The sequence below is a fragment of the Sinohyriopsis cumingii genome, chromosome 11 (genome assembly GCF_028554795.1).
Source record: "Sinohyriopsis cumingii isolate HCF-2022 chromosome 11, ASM2855479v2, whole genome shotgun sequence".
NCBI classification, from domain to species: Eukaryota; Metazoa; Mollusca; class Bivalvia; order Unionida; family Unionidae; genus Sinohyriopsis; species Sinohyriopsis cumingii.
The window spans coordinates 96,826,883-96,847,392 of record NC_142971.1 but is presented as its reverse complement, the minus strand read 5'-3'; the positions used below and the strand labels follow the sequence as shown (position 1 = coordinate 96,847,392).

Here is a 20,510-nt window from a genome sequence, read left to right as displayed (position 1 = left end):
GACGCAATCTTTTACGGCGTGCCGACAATGGCTTTGAAGGAAAGAAATGAGCCACTGCGATTCACAAATTCATGTATGGATGCTGCTTTCTTTCTAAATAAGTGGTCTTGTGAAATATGTTAAAAATTTTATTTATTCTTTCATCGCCGCAAAAAAGAATGATTTTAAATTCGATGGTTGTACATTGGATAATCGCAACGTGTTCACTTCAAATAGGACGAAGTATGTCTCCAAAATACCCGGATTTAAAACAAATTCATAAGGTGAGGATCATTTCCAGCTTGTTTAGTTCATTTAAACTTCTCGGACTTCATTATGCTGCAGCAAACATTTGAATTTATTTTCTTTAAAGATGTAGTCAAACTTGAAATACCGATCTACAAGGAACCTATATTGCAGAAGTCTATGTATCAATATATTGTCCAACAATTTTGTTAACGTTTTATGACTGTCCATTTGTTGATTAGAGTTCCTTGTCAAATTTAGATGTGTTTGTAAAGGGCACACTTCAAATTGAATTTGCTTGTTGCGTATTAATATTTCATCGTCGTCTACAGTCTAGTGAGAAATAGGACATACAGTTTCTTATAGTGGTCTTATTAGGGAAAAAGGGCGAAGAAAATTCCAAGTATTGACGTGTTTAATTTTCAGGTCATTTTGGCTGCGTCTATAAAGGATATCTACAACTGGTTGGTGTAAAAGAAGAAAGAATAGTTGCTGTCAAAACCCTCCATAGTAACGTATTTTATTTTTTAGTAAGATACTTGACAACAGTCCAAACCCTCCATAGTAACGAATTTTAATTTTAGCATGGGATTGACAACAGTCAAAACCTCCATAGTAACGTATTTTATGTTTTTAGTAAGATACTTGACAACAGCAAAACTCTCCATAGTAACGGATTTTAATTTTTAGCATGGGACTTGACAACAGTCAAAACTCTCCATAGTAACGTATTTTATTTTTTAGCATGAGACTTGACAGCAGTCAAAACCCTCCATAGTAATGCATTTAACATTTTATAAAGAGATTTGACAAAACTAAAAATCTCATAGTAAGGTATTTTCATTTTAGTATGAGATCCAAGAACAACGTTATTACACATCCAAAGTAGAATTATATTTTCCTCATGTTCCATTAATTATGTACTTGTCACTAAATAGTTCGAAACGTGCTCAAATACCAATAATTTATATTTAATTAAGTCACACTTGCCAAGCTGATGAATAACTGGAAAAGTTTGAGTCATAGCGTCGTTTTCAAATATTATTGAAGAAGGTCTGGGACCTAATGGCTTATTACCTTTAAGAGTGAAATATATAGGAATTTATACCTAGCTGTCGAACACGAGTATTTAATCCCATTTTTATAATGATAAAAATTACCGGTTTTCAAATTGATTTACCACTTTAGTTGATGGTCCGCGGGACATAGACGTAAATGGATTTCTGAAGGAAGCGCTCATTATGAAGGACTTTCATCACAACAATGTAATGGAAATGGTGGGAATATGTGTGGGATTGGACAAAATGCCACTCGTCGTATTGCCCTACTTGAGGCACGGGGATGTTCTTACTTACATCAGAGATGAAAACAACGTAAGAAATCATCATTTATTATATTTCACTAGTTTCTCTTGACTTGTTGTCAGATATAATGCACACAATAAACAGCTTGTTGCTATGGTTCCATTTTATTCATCTTTGTATGCAGGGTGCTGTGTCGGTTCCACTCTATTCTTTTTTGTATGCAGGGTGTTGTGACGGTTCCACTATGTTCATTTTTGTATGCAGGATGTTGTGACGGTTCCATTATATTCATCTTTGTATGCAGGGTGTTGTGGCGGTTCCACGATACTCATTTTTGTATGCATGGTGTTGTGACGGCTCCACTATATTGATCTTTTTATGCAGGGTGTTGTGACAGTTCCACTATATTCATTTTTCTATGCAGTATTGTGACGGTTCTACTTCATTAATTTTTATATACAGTGTTGTGACGGTTCCACTTTATTTATTGTTGTATGCAGGGTGTTGTGACGGTTCCACTTTATTTAGTTTTGTATGCAGGGTATTTGTGACGGTTCCACTTTATTCATTTTTGTATGCAGTGTGTTGTGACGGTTCCCCTATATTCATTTTTTTATGCAGTGTTGTGACGGTTCCACTTTATTTATTTTTGTATGCAGTGTGTTGTGACGGTTCCACTTTATTCATTTTTGTATGCAGGGTATTGTGACGGTTCCACTATATTCATTTTTGGTATGCAGGATGTTGTGACGGTTCCATTATATTCATCTTTGTATGCAGGGTGTTGTGGCGGTTCCACGATATTCATTTTTGTATGCATGGTGTTGTGACGGCTCCACTATATTGATCTTTTTATGCAGGGTGTTGTGACAGTTCCACTATATTCATTTTTCTATGCAGTATTGTGACGGTTCTGCTTCATTAATTTTTATATACAGTGTTGTGACGGTTCCACTTTATTTATTTTTGTATGCAGGGTATTGTGACGGTTCCACTTTATTCATCTTTGTATGCAGGGTGTTGTGACGGTTCCACTTTATTTAGTTTTGTATGCAGGGTATTTGTGACGGTTCCACTTTATTCATTTTTGTATGCAGTGTGTTGTGACGGTTCCACTATATTCATTTTTGTATGCAGTGTTGTGACGGTTCCACTTTATTTTTGTATGCAGTGTGTTGTGACGGTTCCACTTTATTCATTTTTGTATGCAGGGTATTGTGACGGTTCCACTTTCTTCATTTTTGTATGCAGGGTGTTGTGACGGTTCCACTATATTCATTTTTGTATGCAGTGTTGTGACGGTTCTACTTTATTCATTTTTATATGCAGGGTCTTGTGACGTTTCCACTTGATTCATCTTTGTATGCAGGGTGTTGTGACGGTTCCACTATATTCATTTTTGTATGCAGGGTGTTGTGACGGTTCCACTTTATTCATTTTTGTATGCAGTGTGTTGTGACGGTTCCACTTTATTCACTTTTGTATGCAGGGTGTTGTGACGGTTCCACTTTATTTTTTTATGCAGGGTGTTGTGATGGTTCCACTATATTCATTTCAATATGCAGGGTGTTGTGACGGTTCCACTTTATTCATCTTTGTATGCAGGGTGTTGTGACGGTTCCACTAAACTCATTTTTGTATGCAGAGTGTTGTGACGGTTCCACTTTATTCATTTTTGTATGCAGGGTTTTGTGACGTTTCCACTTTATTCATCTTTGTATGCAGGGTGTTGTGACGATTCCACTATATTCATTTCAATATGCAGATTGTTGTGATAGCCACACTATATTTATCTAAATATGTAGATTGTTGTGATAGTCTGTCCATTTTATCTCAGTATGCAGGCTGCTGTGATGGTTAAACTATATTCATCTCAATATGCAGGTTGTTGCGATAGTCCCACAATATCCATCTCCACTGGGGTCCCGGGTGACCAAGTGGTCTAAAGAGCTCAACTGTATAGATCATTCGGATCGCACGTATGTTCGCGTGGATTAGGGTTTCTCTTCGACCATCATTGGTACCTACGAAAGCCAGTAGCCTCCCGCAGGGAGTTCGTTCTTCCACGTGTCTTCCAATATGTTTATGCTCATTTAAATTATAGTAAATATTCAAAGAACTTTTACAAGATAACAGTCTTTCAGAATTCATTTAATCCGGAGTTTCAAAACAAAATAGTGGAACGAATACAAAGAAAATATAAACTCAGGAGAAAACCTAACTCTCAAAGGCTCAGAACAGTAACAAAAGGTCTAAATTATTCACCAGGTGAATATTCTGTGTTGATCAGGGTCGACGAATATTGAACAGCAGAGCAGCATTGGCATAGAGATGCTCATCTTGAATAATGTTTCCCTTTATATTCTTTATTAAATGTGCGCTTACGAGAAAAAAAAAAGATTTATAATTTTTTTCTGAAATCTTGTAAAAATGAAGTAACAAGGAATATTTTCGAAATGGTAAAATTCATAGATCAGTCATAATATTTCCGCAAGTTCACTGTGACATATCGAATAGGTATTGGCGATTCTGATTAGGTTATAATAATAGCTTTCATTTTGTTTATGTCAGGTGTTTATTAAGTAAAATTTACAGCCTAATATGTCTATAAAGGCCACTGAAGGACAATAAAAGTTGCTCTTTATGAGCAAATATTATGTAAATAAAGGTTAAACATATAAAATATAAATCAAGCGATCAATCACTGCATCTGTCATTTATATGTATTTCTACAATATCAGCAGATATCCTTTATGAGCAGATGTCTTTCATTGCCATGTGCCATTCTTACTTAGATGTCTTTAATTGCCATGTGCCATTCTTACGCAAAAGTTCTTCATGGCAATGTGTGGTCCTTTCGTAGATATCCTTGATGACAATGTGCCAATCTTATGTAGATGGCCTTCATGACAATGGGCCCTTCTGACACAGATGTCTTTCATAGCAATGTCCCATTCTTACGTAGATGTCCTTCATATCAACGTGCCTTTCTTACGTAGATGTCTTTCATGACAATGTGCCATCCTTACGTAGATGTATTTTAATGCAATGGGCCATTCTTACGTAGATATTATTCACGACAATGCGTCATTCTTTACGTAGATGTCCTTCATGACAATGTGCCATTCTTACGTAAATGTCTTTCATGACAATGTGCCATCCTTACGTATATGTCTTTCGTGGCAATATGCCATACTTACGTAGATGTCCTTCTTGACAATGTGCCATTCTTTTGTAGATGTCCTTCATAACAATGTGCCATTCTTTCGTAGATGTCCTTCATGACAATGTGTCATTCTTTTGTAGATGTCCTTCATAACAATGTGCCATTCTTTCGTAGATGTCCTTCATGACAATCAATGTGCCTTTCTTACGTAGATGTATTTCATGACAGTGTGCCATTCTTACCTATATGTCTTTCATGGCAATGTGCCATTCTTACCTATATGTCTTGCATGGCAATGTGCCATTCTTACGTAGATGTCTTGCATGGCCATGTGCCATTCTTACCTATACGTCTTGCATGGCCATGTGCCATTCTTACGTAGGTGCCCTTCAGGACAATGTGCCATTCTTAAGCAGATGTCAATCATTGCTGGATTTCTTTATCAACAGGTGTTCTTTATTAGCTTAATATAATGAAACATTTGTTTAAAATATGATAAGATGCCTCACTACAGTGATAATTTACTTTTGAAAATTCACTTTGCCTTAGTCATGTCAAGGTAGTGAATGACACAATTTCCATTATACTATACCATCAGAAGACCCTAATTTCCATTTCCAGGATGCTTAACTGCATCAGGTTAGGATAGTAATTTATCTCTACATTCACTTCAGTCTAAGCGCATTAAATATACGGTCTATTACATTGGTTAAACTTAAATATCAATACCCAGTATAAACCACGATATACTAATTTAACATTTTACCCATTCAGTGCAACTAGAATATAATCTGGAACTATCAATGGTGCATGGTATGGCAATATCAATTTCTTTATCTAGGCCACTTCAAATACATGCATCTCCGTTTATTAATCTTTGCAGGTTCCCATGGTGAAAGATTTGATGATGTTCTGTGCAGACATTGCCAATGGCATGTGTTATTTGGCCGAACTGAAGTTCGTGCACAGGGACTTGGCAGCCAGGAATTGCATGTACATACATACATACATACATACATACATACTTTAGGAATGCATCTTTATCTGATTAGGAAGGACTATCTTTTAGCTAAAATAAATTTAGTGCCTTATATTGATGCCTAATGTAGAAATGGTGAAATTAATTATCGTTTGTCAGGTTATTTGTTAAATCCCCTTTTGTGCCACATGAGGGTCATCATTTTTAGTTAAGGAAGAAAAGTGGCCTGTTATGTAAGAATGAATGAGGCTTTTGTTTGCAGTGTAACTATGGTCATTCATTCTTTGATTTGTATGGTTTTGTTTACAATCTGTGATATCTGCGGTATGGAATGAGATACGGAAAATGTTCTTTTCTGCTGAGTAAAGGTGGAAAATTATAAACGAAAAACACGTAATACTTTGCTAGAGCATTCTTTCCAAATAAGATGAGAATTTTTATTCAAGGTTGGATGAAAATCTTAAGGTGAAGGTCGCAGATTTCGGGCTATCACGTGACATATATGAGAAAGAATATTATAGCTGCGAAAACAAACAGACGAAGTTGCCAGTCAAATGGATGGCGCCTGAATGTTTGGAGCGTGGAGTCTACACAGTTCAGTCTGATGTTGTAAGATCTCTCTCTCTCTCTCTCTTTGCTTAAATTAACCCTTGTTGTTCTTCTTAATTCATTTTTTATAAGACCTACTCTTGCACAACGTTAAAGAGTCATTTTAAGCAGAGAAAGAGAATCTGCATATTATTATGCCTATTTCTAAGATAATATTTTGATTTGTTTCCTTTTCACTGATGATGTGTTACAGGTTCGAATTTAAACTACATCCAATCTTTAAATTTCAAAGAAAAGAAATGTTCTCTGGCAAACTTAAAAGAAAATGCATAGAATTAAACCATCACGTTGCCATGAAAATCATTTAGATTGACGAAAACATTACATTATTTTTGCAGTGGTCTTATGGTGTAGTTGTTTGGGAAGTCATAACGAGGGGAATTAACCCATATCCTGGAGTCGACAACTGGGATATGCTGAGATACTTGACAGATGGCCGCAGATTGGATAAGCCAAACTATTGTCCAGAAGAATTGTATATATATATATATATATATATATATATATATATATATATATATATATAGTTCATATTCAGGCTGTTAAAGTATAATTTGTTCTACTTTTTTCTGTACGTCTTTTGACTATTCCTATTTCTCCATAACTCTCTCTCTCTCTCTGGACCATTAACATGCTACGATAATAACCAGAATAAGGAAGAAAGAATATTCGGCTGCTGAATCAATCAGTTCGTCATTATTTCCACTCCATTATTCTAAAGTGCGTACCTTTCTTCCGTTTGTGACTAAAGAATCCTGACATTGTCAAAATGGTATTCTTCAGAACTCCTTTAAATAACTCCCAATAGTTCCAGAATCATATTATAGTCCAAACAATCAGTACTTTACATTTCAACTAAACAGTTCTTTCCTTATATACATCCTCTATTACGTCTATATTTCACAACGTCCCTTCACGACTCTTATACTACTCAATAAATATTTCGAAATACCTATCGATGTGACCTAGCCTTTCCAATGGGAAATTACTTATTTCTTCAACTGTCTTAGCCCTAACATAACAATGCGAAATTAACCTAAAGTCTTCAACTAGTTTTATTCTTGGGATTATTATTAGTAACTGTTAAAACATACGTAACCATCTATTTATAGATCCTATGTAGTTTTGCGCTCTAGATATTCTAAAAACAGACCCTAGTCAAGTAGGCAGAATCTAACTGAAGATAATTACTATAATTTATGGCCATGAATAAAAATTAAATTAGATAAAATCATGTACCAGGAATTACAAAAATATTCATATACATAACATCATAAGAAACATAAATATATAACTCCACAAAACAAAACAGCTTCGATGGAACCCATTCTGTCCATTCTAACCCTAACACAACACAGCTTCGATGGAACCCATTCTGTTCATTCTAACCCTAACACAACACAGCTTCGATGAAACCCATTCTGTCCATTCTAACCCTAATACAACACAGCTTCGATGGAACCCATTCTGTCCATTACGGCTATGGTTCCTAAATGAATAATCTATAAATTTGAAAACTTTTCAAGAAAATCGCTTTGATATTTTTGGGATATTGAGTTTTAGAAATCTTTGTTGTATCAACTAAAAAGGTTAAAAATTAAAAAAAAACTTTCAGCAATTTTCACAGGAGCAAGTAACCGGAGTATTAATTCTGATGTCATTGTGTCTAGCATTATCAGAGATACATGTGATGTAATTATCACCAGCCATTACATAGATATGCGATGACCATGCCATTATCACTAGCAATTTAAGAGATACATGTGTTGTAATTATCACCAGCCATTACACAGATATGCGATGACCATACCATTATCACTAGCAATTTAAGAGATACATGTGATGTAATTATCACCAGCCATTACACAGATATGCGATGACCATACCATTATCACTAGCAATTTAAGAGATACATGTGATGTAAACAGATATGTGATATCCGTGTCGTTATCAGTAGTGTTCAAAAGATAAGTAGACTAGTCTATAGCAGTATTATTTGCAACTTAAGAGATATGTGATTTAGATGTAAATTATGGGTCTTAGTTGGACAATATCCCTAGATTATAAAACCATTATCTCAATCAGATTCAGATTTACCTGAGAATTCTAACGCACGAAAATCACGGCAGGAAAACTAAAACTGCCAGGTGAAATATGAGTGCATTTTTGTCATCATCTCACACATGATTTTACAACTCCGCTCAATTAGCCCGTTTAGAAAGTCTGATAATTCAAAATGAGTATGGTCACAACTAAGACGATGTATGTATTGAAAATGCGTTTTATTCTTTTGCAACACCACAAATGTTAATAGGGCATACTGTGTAACTTTGTCCGTCCGTCACACCTTCCTTATGTTTTGAGTGTAACTGCATGTTCTTTTACATTTTTGTTTAAATGTGTAATGATGAGTTTAATGCCGTTCATCATAAAGTAGGTCAGTGTGACTTACATTCCAGGTTTCATTGATTTTAATTATGTTTTGTATGTACGCTATTCGCCTGTCCACCATCGGCTGCAGGATTGTGAAACTTTGTAATTAGCTGATGGCTGATGTAACAAAGCCACTAGTGAAATTTAAAATAGTACACTCCATTTGGTGTGCTTGGGTTTGGGCCACGCATACCAAATAAAAATAAAAATAATTGTCCTTTTAATTCAAATACCAGCTCTTCCATTGTCCCCTAATACTTTCCTTCCTACTGGATAAAAACAAAGGACGCTTTAGAGATAGAAGCCACTACCGCTTGTACTGTATTTTTCAATATTTGGTGGGCCCCGAGTGGCCGAGTGGTCTAAAGCGCTCTCCGTAACGGATCACTGCCATCTCATCTCCGTCTGCGTAGGTTCGAGTCTCGGATTCGGCTAATGTGGGTATGTGAGAAAGCTTGCCAGTAGCTTCTCTTGGGTCGGTAGTTTTTCCCAGGGTTTTCCCGGGTTCTTCCTCCATCATTAATGCTGGCCGCCATGCATAGCTTATCGTGTGCTGAAAAAATGGTGTTAAACCCCACAACAACAACAACAACAACATCAATATTTGGTCCAGAACTAGACGTTAACTTACTACTAAAGCACAAGAGTCCAACGTATAAGCAAGAATCTTACTATCAAAATATAACGAGTGTTTGTTTGTAAGTTTGCATGAGATTCAAGTTTGTTGCAAGTTAGATGTGATACTAAACAGCGTTCAAGTCAACTTGCCTCATTTGCTCGGGTCTTTTGCCTCATCATTCTTGGGAAAGATACTTGTCTCACTTCATTGGCAGGATAAATCAAATAATGTGTTAAAAGCGCCGTTGAACGAATAAAGCGAATCAAACTATTTGAAACATAAATATATATATGTTTCAACACAGAGATTGGAATCAACAATCTGGAGTGGAGGATGAGCCAAACTGTGCAGCGTGAATTTTTATTTTGAAGTGGATAAATACACAAATGCACGCATTTATGTTCATCTAAATTTAAGGCACAACTAAAAGATCACATGACCTTTACAAGGTCAATCTATCTATAACGATTCTTAACTAGCAGAGGTAGAATTTGAGGAAACAAAGCTAGATTCCAACTGCACAGGAGACTCACTTTGTAAAGTAGCTGTTTTTTAATCAACCACATGAATGGCAAATTTGACCTCCATCTAGGCTAATTCATATGTTTTACAGGATTGAAGCAAATATTGAACATTTTTGAAAATAAAAGTACCATTTCTATACGGATGTTATGTTAGCAAGTCAGTCACGTCAAAATATGTTTTTGCATGCTTTCGTTCCGTTATAAATGGCGTACTTTCATTCCGTTATAAATGGCATGCTTTCAATCCGTTATAAATGGCATGCTATCATTCCGTTATAAATGGCATGCTTTCAATCCGTTATAAATGGCATGCATTAATTCCGTTATAAATGGTTCAAGTCGTAGACTTATGCAGGGCAAGATAATTATTTAGAATATCTATACTATGGTCATTAAAGTATAACTGTTTACACAAACCTCAATGACTTCTGGGAAGGTTATAGCAAAATAAAACATTACCAAGTGTAATTATTGAAAGAACGTTTACCCCAGTTATGTACATATCCACTGAACAAACAAGCTGAAATGTTTCCCTACAGACGGGTCTATAATGCTCAGATGGATGACCTGTCTCAAGCAGACATTATGGATATTGCAAATACGTCTTTACGATGATAGAATATTCTATTCCAAAATACGCATGGACTGAAAGAGCAAAAACCAACAGGGCTAAGTGCATAAACGACACTTTCACTGACATACAGACATTTTAAAAGAGATACTGGCTGGTAGTATACTGTTGAACAAGGGGAAATAATTTACAACAATAGAGTTAGGAATTTGATAGAAAAGCAAAATAAAAAGTACATTTCAACATACGCAGATTAGAACAAAGGTAGCTGAATGGTTTATCAGAACTCCGAAGACTAGAATGTAGAAGCATGTTACTCAAAACTAAACCAGATAAAATGTAATGACAATTTACCAAAGATAATTAAATGATGCAATCACTCTCACTACAACATCAATCGATATATATTTCATTAAAACGAGCCAAGAAAAACCTGATCCGTAGTTTGAATTAATATATTCGGTTATCTAAGAACTTATATGCATGGAACTCTGAACTAAAGAGTAGTGAACTGGTCAAATTTCAAAACTGAACACAATATTTTCAGATGGATACCTTTTAAATTTACTGAGGAAATATTCAAAATCAGGCAAGGCATACTACTAAATCATGTTATTTACTATTGGAAGACTTCAAAGAAGAAAAAATAGATGGCATTTGTTATGAGCAAGAGTTATCGATCTTACAGATATATGACAAACACGATGAGCATAGAATACTGAATAGATTTCGAAGAAAAAACTTTTGCAAGGAACAAAGTACGTACTCATGAAATGCAAGAAACAAAGTAGGTACTCATGAAATGCAAGGAACAAAGTAGGTACTCATGAAATGCAAGGAACAAAGTAGGTACTCATGAAATGCAAGGAACAAAGTAGGTACTCATGAAATGCAAGGGATATAATAAATCGTTTATAATAAATTGTTTATTCTATAAACATAAATGGTGAAAGAACAAACAAATAGAGAATTTTCAAGCAAGATGAGATGCTTTAGTTTGAACGAAAACAAGTTTATTTTATTTGACATATATGATAATAAGATCGCATTGAAAAGGACAGAATTAAAACTTGCAGGTCAAGCAAAACTTGTACTATTTAAAGGACCGGACTAAGATTTTAGTCATTGTTTGGTCATGTCAAAAAATGATTCAACTGTTGGCGTTGGTTACTTATGTGGAATCGTGGGAATAAGCGGAGTTGTGTAGAAGGTGGGGTAGTAGGAAAATAGTACTTGTTATTTTTATAGAGAAAGCAAATATTGACATAATTATTGAAATTGTTGCAATAATAGTTATTTTTCTTACACTATTGTAATAATTAGATGTAACAATAACTGTTATTGTCACATCATTGTAATAATTTGATGTAGTAGTAGCTGTTTTTCTTGCACCATTGTAATAATTAGATGTAATAATAGTTGTTATTTTACACCAATGCAATTGCTATAATAGTAGCTGCTTTTACACCAATGTACTAATCGAGCTGTTTTTGTTGCATCATTGTGATAATTTAGTTGTAATAATAGCTGTTTTTGTTACAACATTGTGATAATTTATCAAATTCTTTTAAAAGGGGATAGATCAGTTTTGTCTGGAACAAGCACCCTTGGAGCAAGGGGTGGTTCCTGATATGGTAATGCAAATATGTTGATATCACCAAATCCTCTTTTTAAACTCATCCAGCTTCACTAACATAAGTGAAGTTTAGAACGATTTTCTTGAACAACAGTATGTTCGTCACTCGCCCATCTGAATTGCTCTGACAGATAAAGTGTGAGTGTCAAAATACATTTAAAAAATGTTTGACCTTGACCGGACTCTGTCTGCACCTTGTGACCTTGGCCTTTTGAATCACCATCTCATTTTATTTTCGCATCATCACCAGGAAGACAGTCATTAATGCCACCTCTAATTCCACTCGCAATCATCCAAACCTTGTCATAAATTGTCAAAAGTACAAGTTCCGACTGACATAGTGAGCTTAATCCCGTGTATTGCGGTCATGCGCTGCAATATATCACAATACCATTGTATTTATCTATATTGTTACTATTATTATTTATATCCTGTTTGAATGAATTCTTCTAACGCGACACTATTGGAACATTGTATCATCTTCATTTATCTCAGGCGTAATGTTTAAAATGTTACGTTAGTATGGTAGCGTTTTGCTAGTAAAGTACTGTGCGCTTACGGACTACCATATTAAACAAAAAAAAAATTGAGTAAGTGGCCTCGTCTTCAATTGTGTTTTTGTTTCTATGCAGTAGCAAGGAAAGTCATCAAACAATTAGTTGATGGCTAATGAGAAAGCTGGTATTTACTTAATATGTCAATAATCTTTGTCTTGTGTATTGTGTGGACCGTGATCTGCGAAGTCTTCCCCATTTTAAAGTCCCCTATGGCCCCGTGCTCTCACCAGTCGTCTACCTGTCGTGCATGTTATCTGAGGTTAACACTCTCTTATAGCAAAGACGGGATTGAGGCGCATTTGTGTGCTATGAAAAAAACAACATTGTTTTGCTTTGTTTGATTTTGATATTTCGAGGTTTTCTGGGGTAAAATTCTTTTGAAGTCATAAGCTTGGTCTGTCAGTAATCTTCTTGTTATCTTTCTACGAAATAGTTGACCCTCTACTTGCATTACTTTACTACAGAATGTCTGCACTGATGTATGAAATTTATGAAAGCCGTTAAATAATGATGGCACATTTTAACATTAAATAGATTTAATAAATTTCATAGATTATCTAACTATTAATTATATATTACAGGTACCAGTTAATGCTGAGGTGTTGGAGCTGGGAACCAAGTAACCGGCCCACATTCGGCATTCTTTCTTATGAAATACCAGACATGGTACAAAGGCTGGTCGAACGAAGCTGTAGAAAAGGGAGTATTTCAAATCCTGAGACAACGTATGTTAATACTGGAATCTGCAGGGAACTTAGCGTGAAATTCAAGCAATAGATGGAGAGTGTGTTCTGATCCAACCAACGATCAGTTGGATAAGAGTTTTGTCTCCTGCTTAAACTAATCAAATTTTCCAGACTTGCTGATTTAAAAAAAAACAAACTTGTAAGATCTGACAATTTAGCACGTTACCTCTGCAATGTGTTGAGTTGTGTATAATCAGAGTGATTATATACTTCATGTATTTCGGTCCTGTTTATGGGACAAACACCACAATCGGACCAGTGTTGTTATGTCATATAATTACTTACCCCATTACAATCGGACCAGCATTGTTATGTCATATAATTACTTACGCCAGCCAAAGTAGATAGTGCTTATATTTTTCAAAGTTCATTTGATTAGGCGGTGTCACATTGTATTGGTCAAAGGTCGTAGGATCAACCAATTGTATTGGTCAAGTTCATGGGATTAGACGGTGTCACATTGTATTGGTCAAAGACCATTTGATTAGACGATGTCAAGATAGATTAACTGGCATGATTATATGAAATCGTTTAGAGAGTAAAGATATTGGGAGGGGGATTATTTACCTTTTTCCAGAACTGTAAAACATTATTCACATAACATTACCGCGCGATAGTGCATTCTGGTAGAGCTCTCATTAATGTAAGAAATGTTCAAACCCTTTACTATTTTGTTGTGGTCTCTCCTTGCTTGATAGATAAAAAACAAAACGGCAAATATGTTTAAATGGTGCAAACGAAGACACGCATTGAACATTTACAATGGTAAAAATGAAACAACTGTATATTTCATTAGTTTCATTTTTCCATTCATGACAACATACCATAACGATGCTATGCGGCAAGAAAAGAACGACAGTTATTTAACATTTGCTCACATAATAACTATGTTGTTTCTAAGAATGTTTGCTGTATTTAATTATACGGTTTATTGCCTATTCACCTTCACCAACACTTATTTCCAGGCACATTTTAGTTTTTTGGATAATATTTTTCCAAGGCTTTATGATACAGGTTATGATACAGGCATCTTTAAAGTCAATTGATATTTCGGCCTATTTTTCCTTCCGCCTAAATTGCTGGATGAATTACACATGTTTGTTACAGTGTTATAAATTATATAAAAAATCCGGCCGGACAAAATGTACCTCCATCGCCAAAGCTGGCAGAAAAATGCCTAGAGTTTATGTCATGATAGGTTTTAAATTATGTGTAAGTAATATAATAAATTAAACAAATAACCGGTAAGTTACAGGAAGACAAAAACAAATTTATGTTAACGCTTTCTCATTTGCTTAAATATTGCATGTTTTCATGAAGTATCAGTCTACTTAATAATTCCCTGACAGTTATTGCCGACTCACTAGCTTACGTATCTATATTTTATTTTGTGTAATATATTAATTGATTAACCATTGATCATCTTTTCATGGGACGATATTTGTTTCTCTCGGGTGAAGTCAATAATGACCCTAAAACGGAACCAGTCCCAGAATACGAGTAATAATGGGTGTTCCTGCTAATTAACATTGCAAATGATGTATAGTGTTGACAAAACGAAAATCGATTTTAAAATTTCACGATTCACTTTGTATTTACCGGTCGGGATAATGCTCATCCGAAATACAAAAAGGAAATATTTGAGGTGCTTGGGATTATTAGCTAATAGGCACCACATTGATATGTATGCTCGCTGCTAAAATTTACAGTTTTTTTTGATGTCATTACTTAGCAATTCATATGTTATTAACCCAAGTTAAAAGTTTGCCTACAATTGTATATCTGTGTTCGACTATTTTTGCTATCAATGGCTGTTTTAAGTTTGTTTCTTGAATATACTTCTTCGCACCTTCTTTTCCGTTTAAAAGCCATCTGTGATAGGAATGCAATTATGGAATGCTTAATTATTTCAAAATTTCGATTTCGATTTATGAAATCTTTTATAATTTTTCCCCACCCAATTAATCAAATATTAAGTCAAACATGTCGAGAACAGATCACTGACACACTGTCTTCCTCTGAACACTGTATCTTCTAAAATGAAAGGGACATCACTTCATCGATTTTGAATGTTAATAACTCGTGTCATATTTGTCCATGTTCCACGTTTTGTGGAAGGTGAGAAAGTGTTATGCATAGCTTTGCGTCCTTCGTCTGTCTATATATACTAGTTCAATATCTTCTCCGAAACCATTAAAGCATTTTTAAGAAAATTTGGTGGAGAATATCCTATAGTAAGGCTCTAAAGGTTAACAAAAACGAGATTGACCACCAAATAAATGCCGCTGTATAAAAGCAAACCGTATAAGGGACCATTTAAAAAACCCCACTCAATATAATTCAAAGCTTACAGAAAGCAGCCTGGCATAAAGGCCTTTTAAGTTTGTATTGATGATGTCAACCCGACGTCCATATAGCCGCTGTTATTAAAAACTTAAAAAACTTATAAACAACTTCAAAATCGCCAAAGGAAATTCGACTAACTTTAAAATAAGCATCTTAAACTGTATGCCTATCTGCCGGCCGCTATCATTATAAAGGCAACAAAACTATTAAAGGAGTTCTAAAAAGCACTTAACATGATATTACCAGGTTTGCAAAATAGTACTGTAATTGTATAAATCTGCCTCTTATAAACTAAAAAAAGAAACAAGTGCCAAACGACTTCTAGAAGAGGGGTAAAACACTCAACTCTAAATAGATTTTGTCACAGTTTTACAGAAAGTATGTCAAGCATTTACAAATGTTAACTATCAGCTTTCCAATATGTCTGTTTTTGGAAATAGGAAAACCCATTCATCTATGCCATATTTATATTCAGAAACATTGGTACTGATCTGATATATTGGTAAATGACTATAACCGCGTCCTGTAGAATCCGCTTAGCGCATGAAAATGGACATATAGCAATAAAAAAGAACTTTTAATTAATAAATTAACATGTTATATGTTTTGTACAAGCCAACAAACTGTAGCAGTTAATATGAAACCATTCTCACTTTCATGTGACCTTTCTTTCGTAGTTCGGTAATTAGATTTACTGCCTGTTGGAGCATAGATAATTGTAAAGTTGAAATAACACAATGGGCAATATTAAGTAGAATATATAAGGAAAATTAACTTAAAATTATATACTTAATTCAGCTTTTGGAGATCCAAAGAAACTCTTCGGTCAGAATAGCGATGCAAAACTATTAAATAAGGTTTATGGAGGAGTAGCAGAGAAAAGGATGATGCATAACATACAATGAATAATTGAAACAGAGGTTGAAACAGGAGATGGGTTATACCTGCATAAGACTTGTGGAAAATGTGTATTAAATCCTGATCATCAATCTAAACATTTGTCGGATAGAAAGACGAGCAAAGAGACAGACGGGTGGTTGGATGAATAGAATGAAAGCGCATATACGTCCGATTTATAACCAGAGCGTGGTGAATAATCTTAAGTAATTACAGGATTAATAAACACAAAAGATCAGAGATTAAAGAACTCAAGCATCCCAAGTTTCGAGTCAGCTGTGTCACACTTTGACGATATGCATTCCATCAACAAGGTTATCATTTACCTCTGATCATCGTGGGATTGTTTTTATCTATTATTTTAAATATGCGTTGTTACCGACGTATTTTTAGTGTAAGGTTGTCAAGTCGAAGAAAAAATGTATTACACACCCAGTTGCAAGTTCATCAGTCACCTTTTTATAGCAATTGAAATATGCCATTTTTTATTAAGGTGAAAAATTGAGTTTCTCTAGCCATCAAATGCCTGGATGCATTTAAATATTCAGATTGACCATTGTTTATTTTGCATTACTTCATTTACTTCTTTTTGAGAGAACTCGGTGATCCTTTGATTGAAGAAAACACATGTTGTGCCTCCTGAGCAGCATGAGGTAGATCATGAAAGTCTACAGAAAACGTTCATTTACAATTTATGTATTATGCAATCGAAGTAGTGATACGCTGACTGCCTACAGAGGCCAAGCTGTTTAACGTATGTCTGACATAGTCTATTTTATAGAATAACTATAATTAACTGCCGATCTGACATAGTCTATTTCATAGAATAAATATAATTAACTGCCGGTGTGACATAGTCTATTTCATAGAATAACTATAATTAACTGCCGGTCTGACATAGTCTATTTCATAGAATAACTATAATTAACTGCCGGTCCGACATTGTCTGTTTCAAAGAATAACTATTATTATATGCTCATTTTTTCTCCGTTAACTTTACATTGTCAGAATCGTACAGTGTTACCCGATACTGAACTCGCGCGACAATACACATATAGCATTTACGTGCATAAAGGAACTGCTTTATATTCTAAACAAACAATGGACGCAGACGCCAGCACTTTCGATTTGTACACAAATCATGTACACTCGCGTAGGAGGCTATTTACGTTGTGGTTGTTTAAATTTGTTTCTGAATGAACTAAAACAGATGTTTCGGGATTGCCACATACCAGCTGTTTTGGCACAATCTGCGTTGATACAATGTTACGGATTTAGACTAGCTAGAGTATATATCAGACGCAAGATAATGTCCTTACAAATAAAATACAAGTGACAAACCATATACTCTCTTCTTTAGCTGGTGATAAGAATGGCAAAATAAAATATACTTACAGTTTTACATTCTGAATTTCCTCAAAATGTATTTTCTTAATTCTGCAAATCCGAATCAGATGAGCCATGTCAGGTTTTCAATCTGGATTACACATTTCGAAATTGTGCTGTAATTTCGATGCTAAGTGCATTTGCATCCTCCTTACTGCACTCAAAATGAAATAAGCATTAAATTCCATAGCGTCTTTTTGATAATTGCAATTAAAAGACTTCATAGTTTCCCCACATTATGATTTCAAACATTCAGTGACAGAAACAGAAACACATTTGCAGATGCAAACACGCTTCTCCCGCGCCGCTTCAATCCGATGTACTTCATGTATAATTTCCACAGATGAATCGCGTCCAAAATCACAAACTTTCGTCGAATCGAAACAGAATACCAAAATATATTCATTCCAGATCAAATGGAAAAATTGTTGCAGTGCGCATTCATTCACAATATGACTGCAAATTTCAATTTTAACTAGACACGCCATTTTCTTTCGAAAGTTATGTCGAGCGCGCGACTAAGTTCAAATTTATCTGGGCGGAGTTATGTGCGCATTAATAATGATGTTGTTGTGTAATGACAAATCTGCGCTTGTGTATTTACTTTGGAATACGGCATTCATTCATTTACCTTGTTTCTTGTAGTGTAACTTTATATGTGCTAGATACAAATATTAATGTACCATTAAAGTTCGCTTTACTTTCAGATGAACGACATATGCAGTTATTTGTAGCATGAAAGTTTGCTATACTTAAAAAAAACTAAAAAAATTTACAGTTATTTGTGTCATGAAATGTCGCATAACTTTGAAATGAAAGACATAAAATTATTTGCGTAGAAAGCGCAGTAAACGCTTTTAATCAACATCAACAAACAGTACAGAAGAATGGAAGTCAAAAAGGGGGATTCATTTTTGCATTTGTCTCTTGCATATTTTTATAGGTATATTATAAAAAGATCATTAGTAGTTAGATAATTGACTGAGTTGTATGCTTATTCCTTTGCCTTTTGGCGTAAGTTATGATATTTATGATATTTATCAAGATTCTTGTACAGAAATGCAATTGAATAGCCATTGTTCCTTGTTTTATAGTTCCAACTATACACAATACTATTAAAAAGTCTCACAAAATATATAATCATATTTTCAGGAGAAAGGTTAATTTATTTTTAAAAAATTGTCCTCGAATATGTAATGTCTTCACACCACAGTTGTGTTCACCATTTAACAATTTAACAACTAACGTAATGGACTGTTCGCTATTATTTGGTGTAGATGGAAATGTGTCATATGGAGAAGATGGATAGATATGTCAGAAATTAAAATGTTTATTTGTAAATAAGTCCTTTTCATTTATGTAATATACGAAACAAGTGCAGACGTTTTCCATATTAAATAATGCAATACAAAATGTCACCTAAATCATCGACTTATTTTGGTTGAAGTTGAAAGTATGCTTCGTGCAAGTGCACATATCTAACTATACTACCATTTCCACTTATGCAGTGTGTCTAACTATCCTGCCATTTCTACATTGTTTCTAACTATCCTGCCATTTCTACATTGTTTCTAACTATCCTGCCATTTCTACATTGTTTCTAACTATCCTGCCATTTCTACATTGTTCCTAACTATCCTGCCATTTCTACATTGTTCCTAACTATCCTGCCATTTCTACATTGTTCCTAACTATCCTGTCACTTCTACAGTGGGGGCCCCCGAGTGGCCGAGTGGTCTGAAGCGCTCTCCGTTACGGATCACTGCCATCTCACCTCTGTCTGCGTGGGTTCGAGTCTCGGATTCAGCCAATGTGGGTATGTGAGAAAGCCTGCCAGTAGCTTATCGTGGGTCGGTGGTTCTTTCCGGGTTTTCCCTGGGTTCTTCCTCCACCATTAATACTGGCCGCCATGTATATCCTATCGTGTGCTGAAAAATGGCGTTAAACCCAACATTAACAACAACTTCTACAGTGTGTCTAACTATCATGCCAATTTAATATCATGTCCAACAAAATGTACACATTTACACCGTGTCTGACTATCCAACTACTTCTAAATACACACCACTTGTACATTACGATCAACTAACCTCCCACTGATACACTACGTCCAAATGACCTGTCCATTTCTTCATGTTGTCTATTATACCACATATACACTGTGTCCACCTAGTTTGCCACTTTTACCCCAGGTCCAGCTAACCTACCTCTTCTGTATTGTATCTAACTAACCTGCCACTTTTACGATATGTAAATCAAGCCTGACGCTTTTGCACTGTCTAGTGTTAAAATTTATTCCATATTTAATTGTTTTTATAGCAACCGAGGCCGAGAAAAAAAACAATCAAAGATACATTTTGATTGATACAAAACACGATATCAGTATCACTGTCCGTTATCGAGACCCCTAGCGTTTGTTCATAATGGATGCTCTTCGAACAGGCGCACGTTACACCCACCTCATACAAGTCCCGTGTGTCTTCATTGGTCAAACGGAATCACGCGAAGACAC

General features: G+C 35.0%; 1 protein-coding gene across 1 annotated transcript in view; it reads left to right on the top strand.

Annotated features, from left to right (window-relative positions):
* Nucleotides 1–19,416, top strand: part of LOC149789074 (hepatocyte growth factor receptor-like) — an 84,317-nt gene extending 64,901 nt beyond the window's left edge. The window contains exons 15-20 of the mRNA XM_089975256.1: nt 652–735; nt 1,414–1,598; nt 5,579–5,688; nt 6,121–6,283; nt 6,622–6,758; nt 13,205–19,416. Coding sequence (XP_089831382.1) covers nt 652–735; nt 1,414–1,598; nt 5,579–5,688; nt 6,121–6,283; nt 6,622–6,758; nt 13,205–13,400 — 875 coding nt within the window. The 3' untranslated portion in view covers nt 13,401–19,416. The remainder of the gene's footprint in view (nt 1–651; nt 736–1,413; nt 1,599–5,578; nt 5,689–6,120; nt 6,284–6,621; nt 6,759–13,204) is intronic.
* The last annotated feature ends 1,094 nt before the right edge of the window (nt 19,417–20,510 follow it).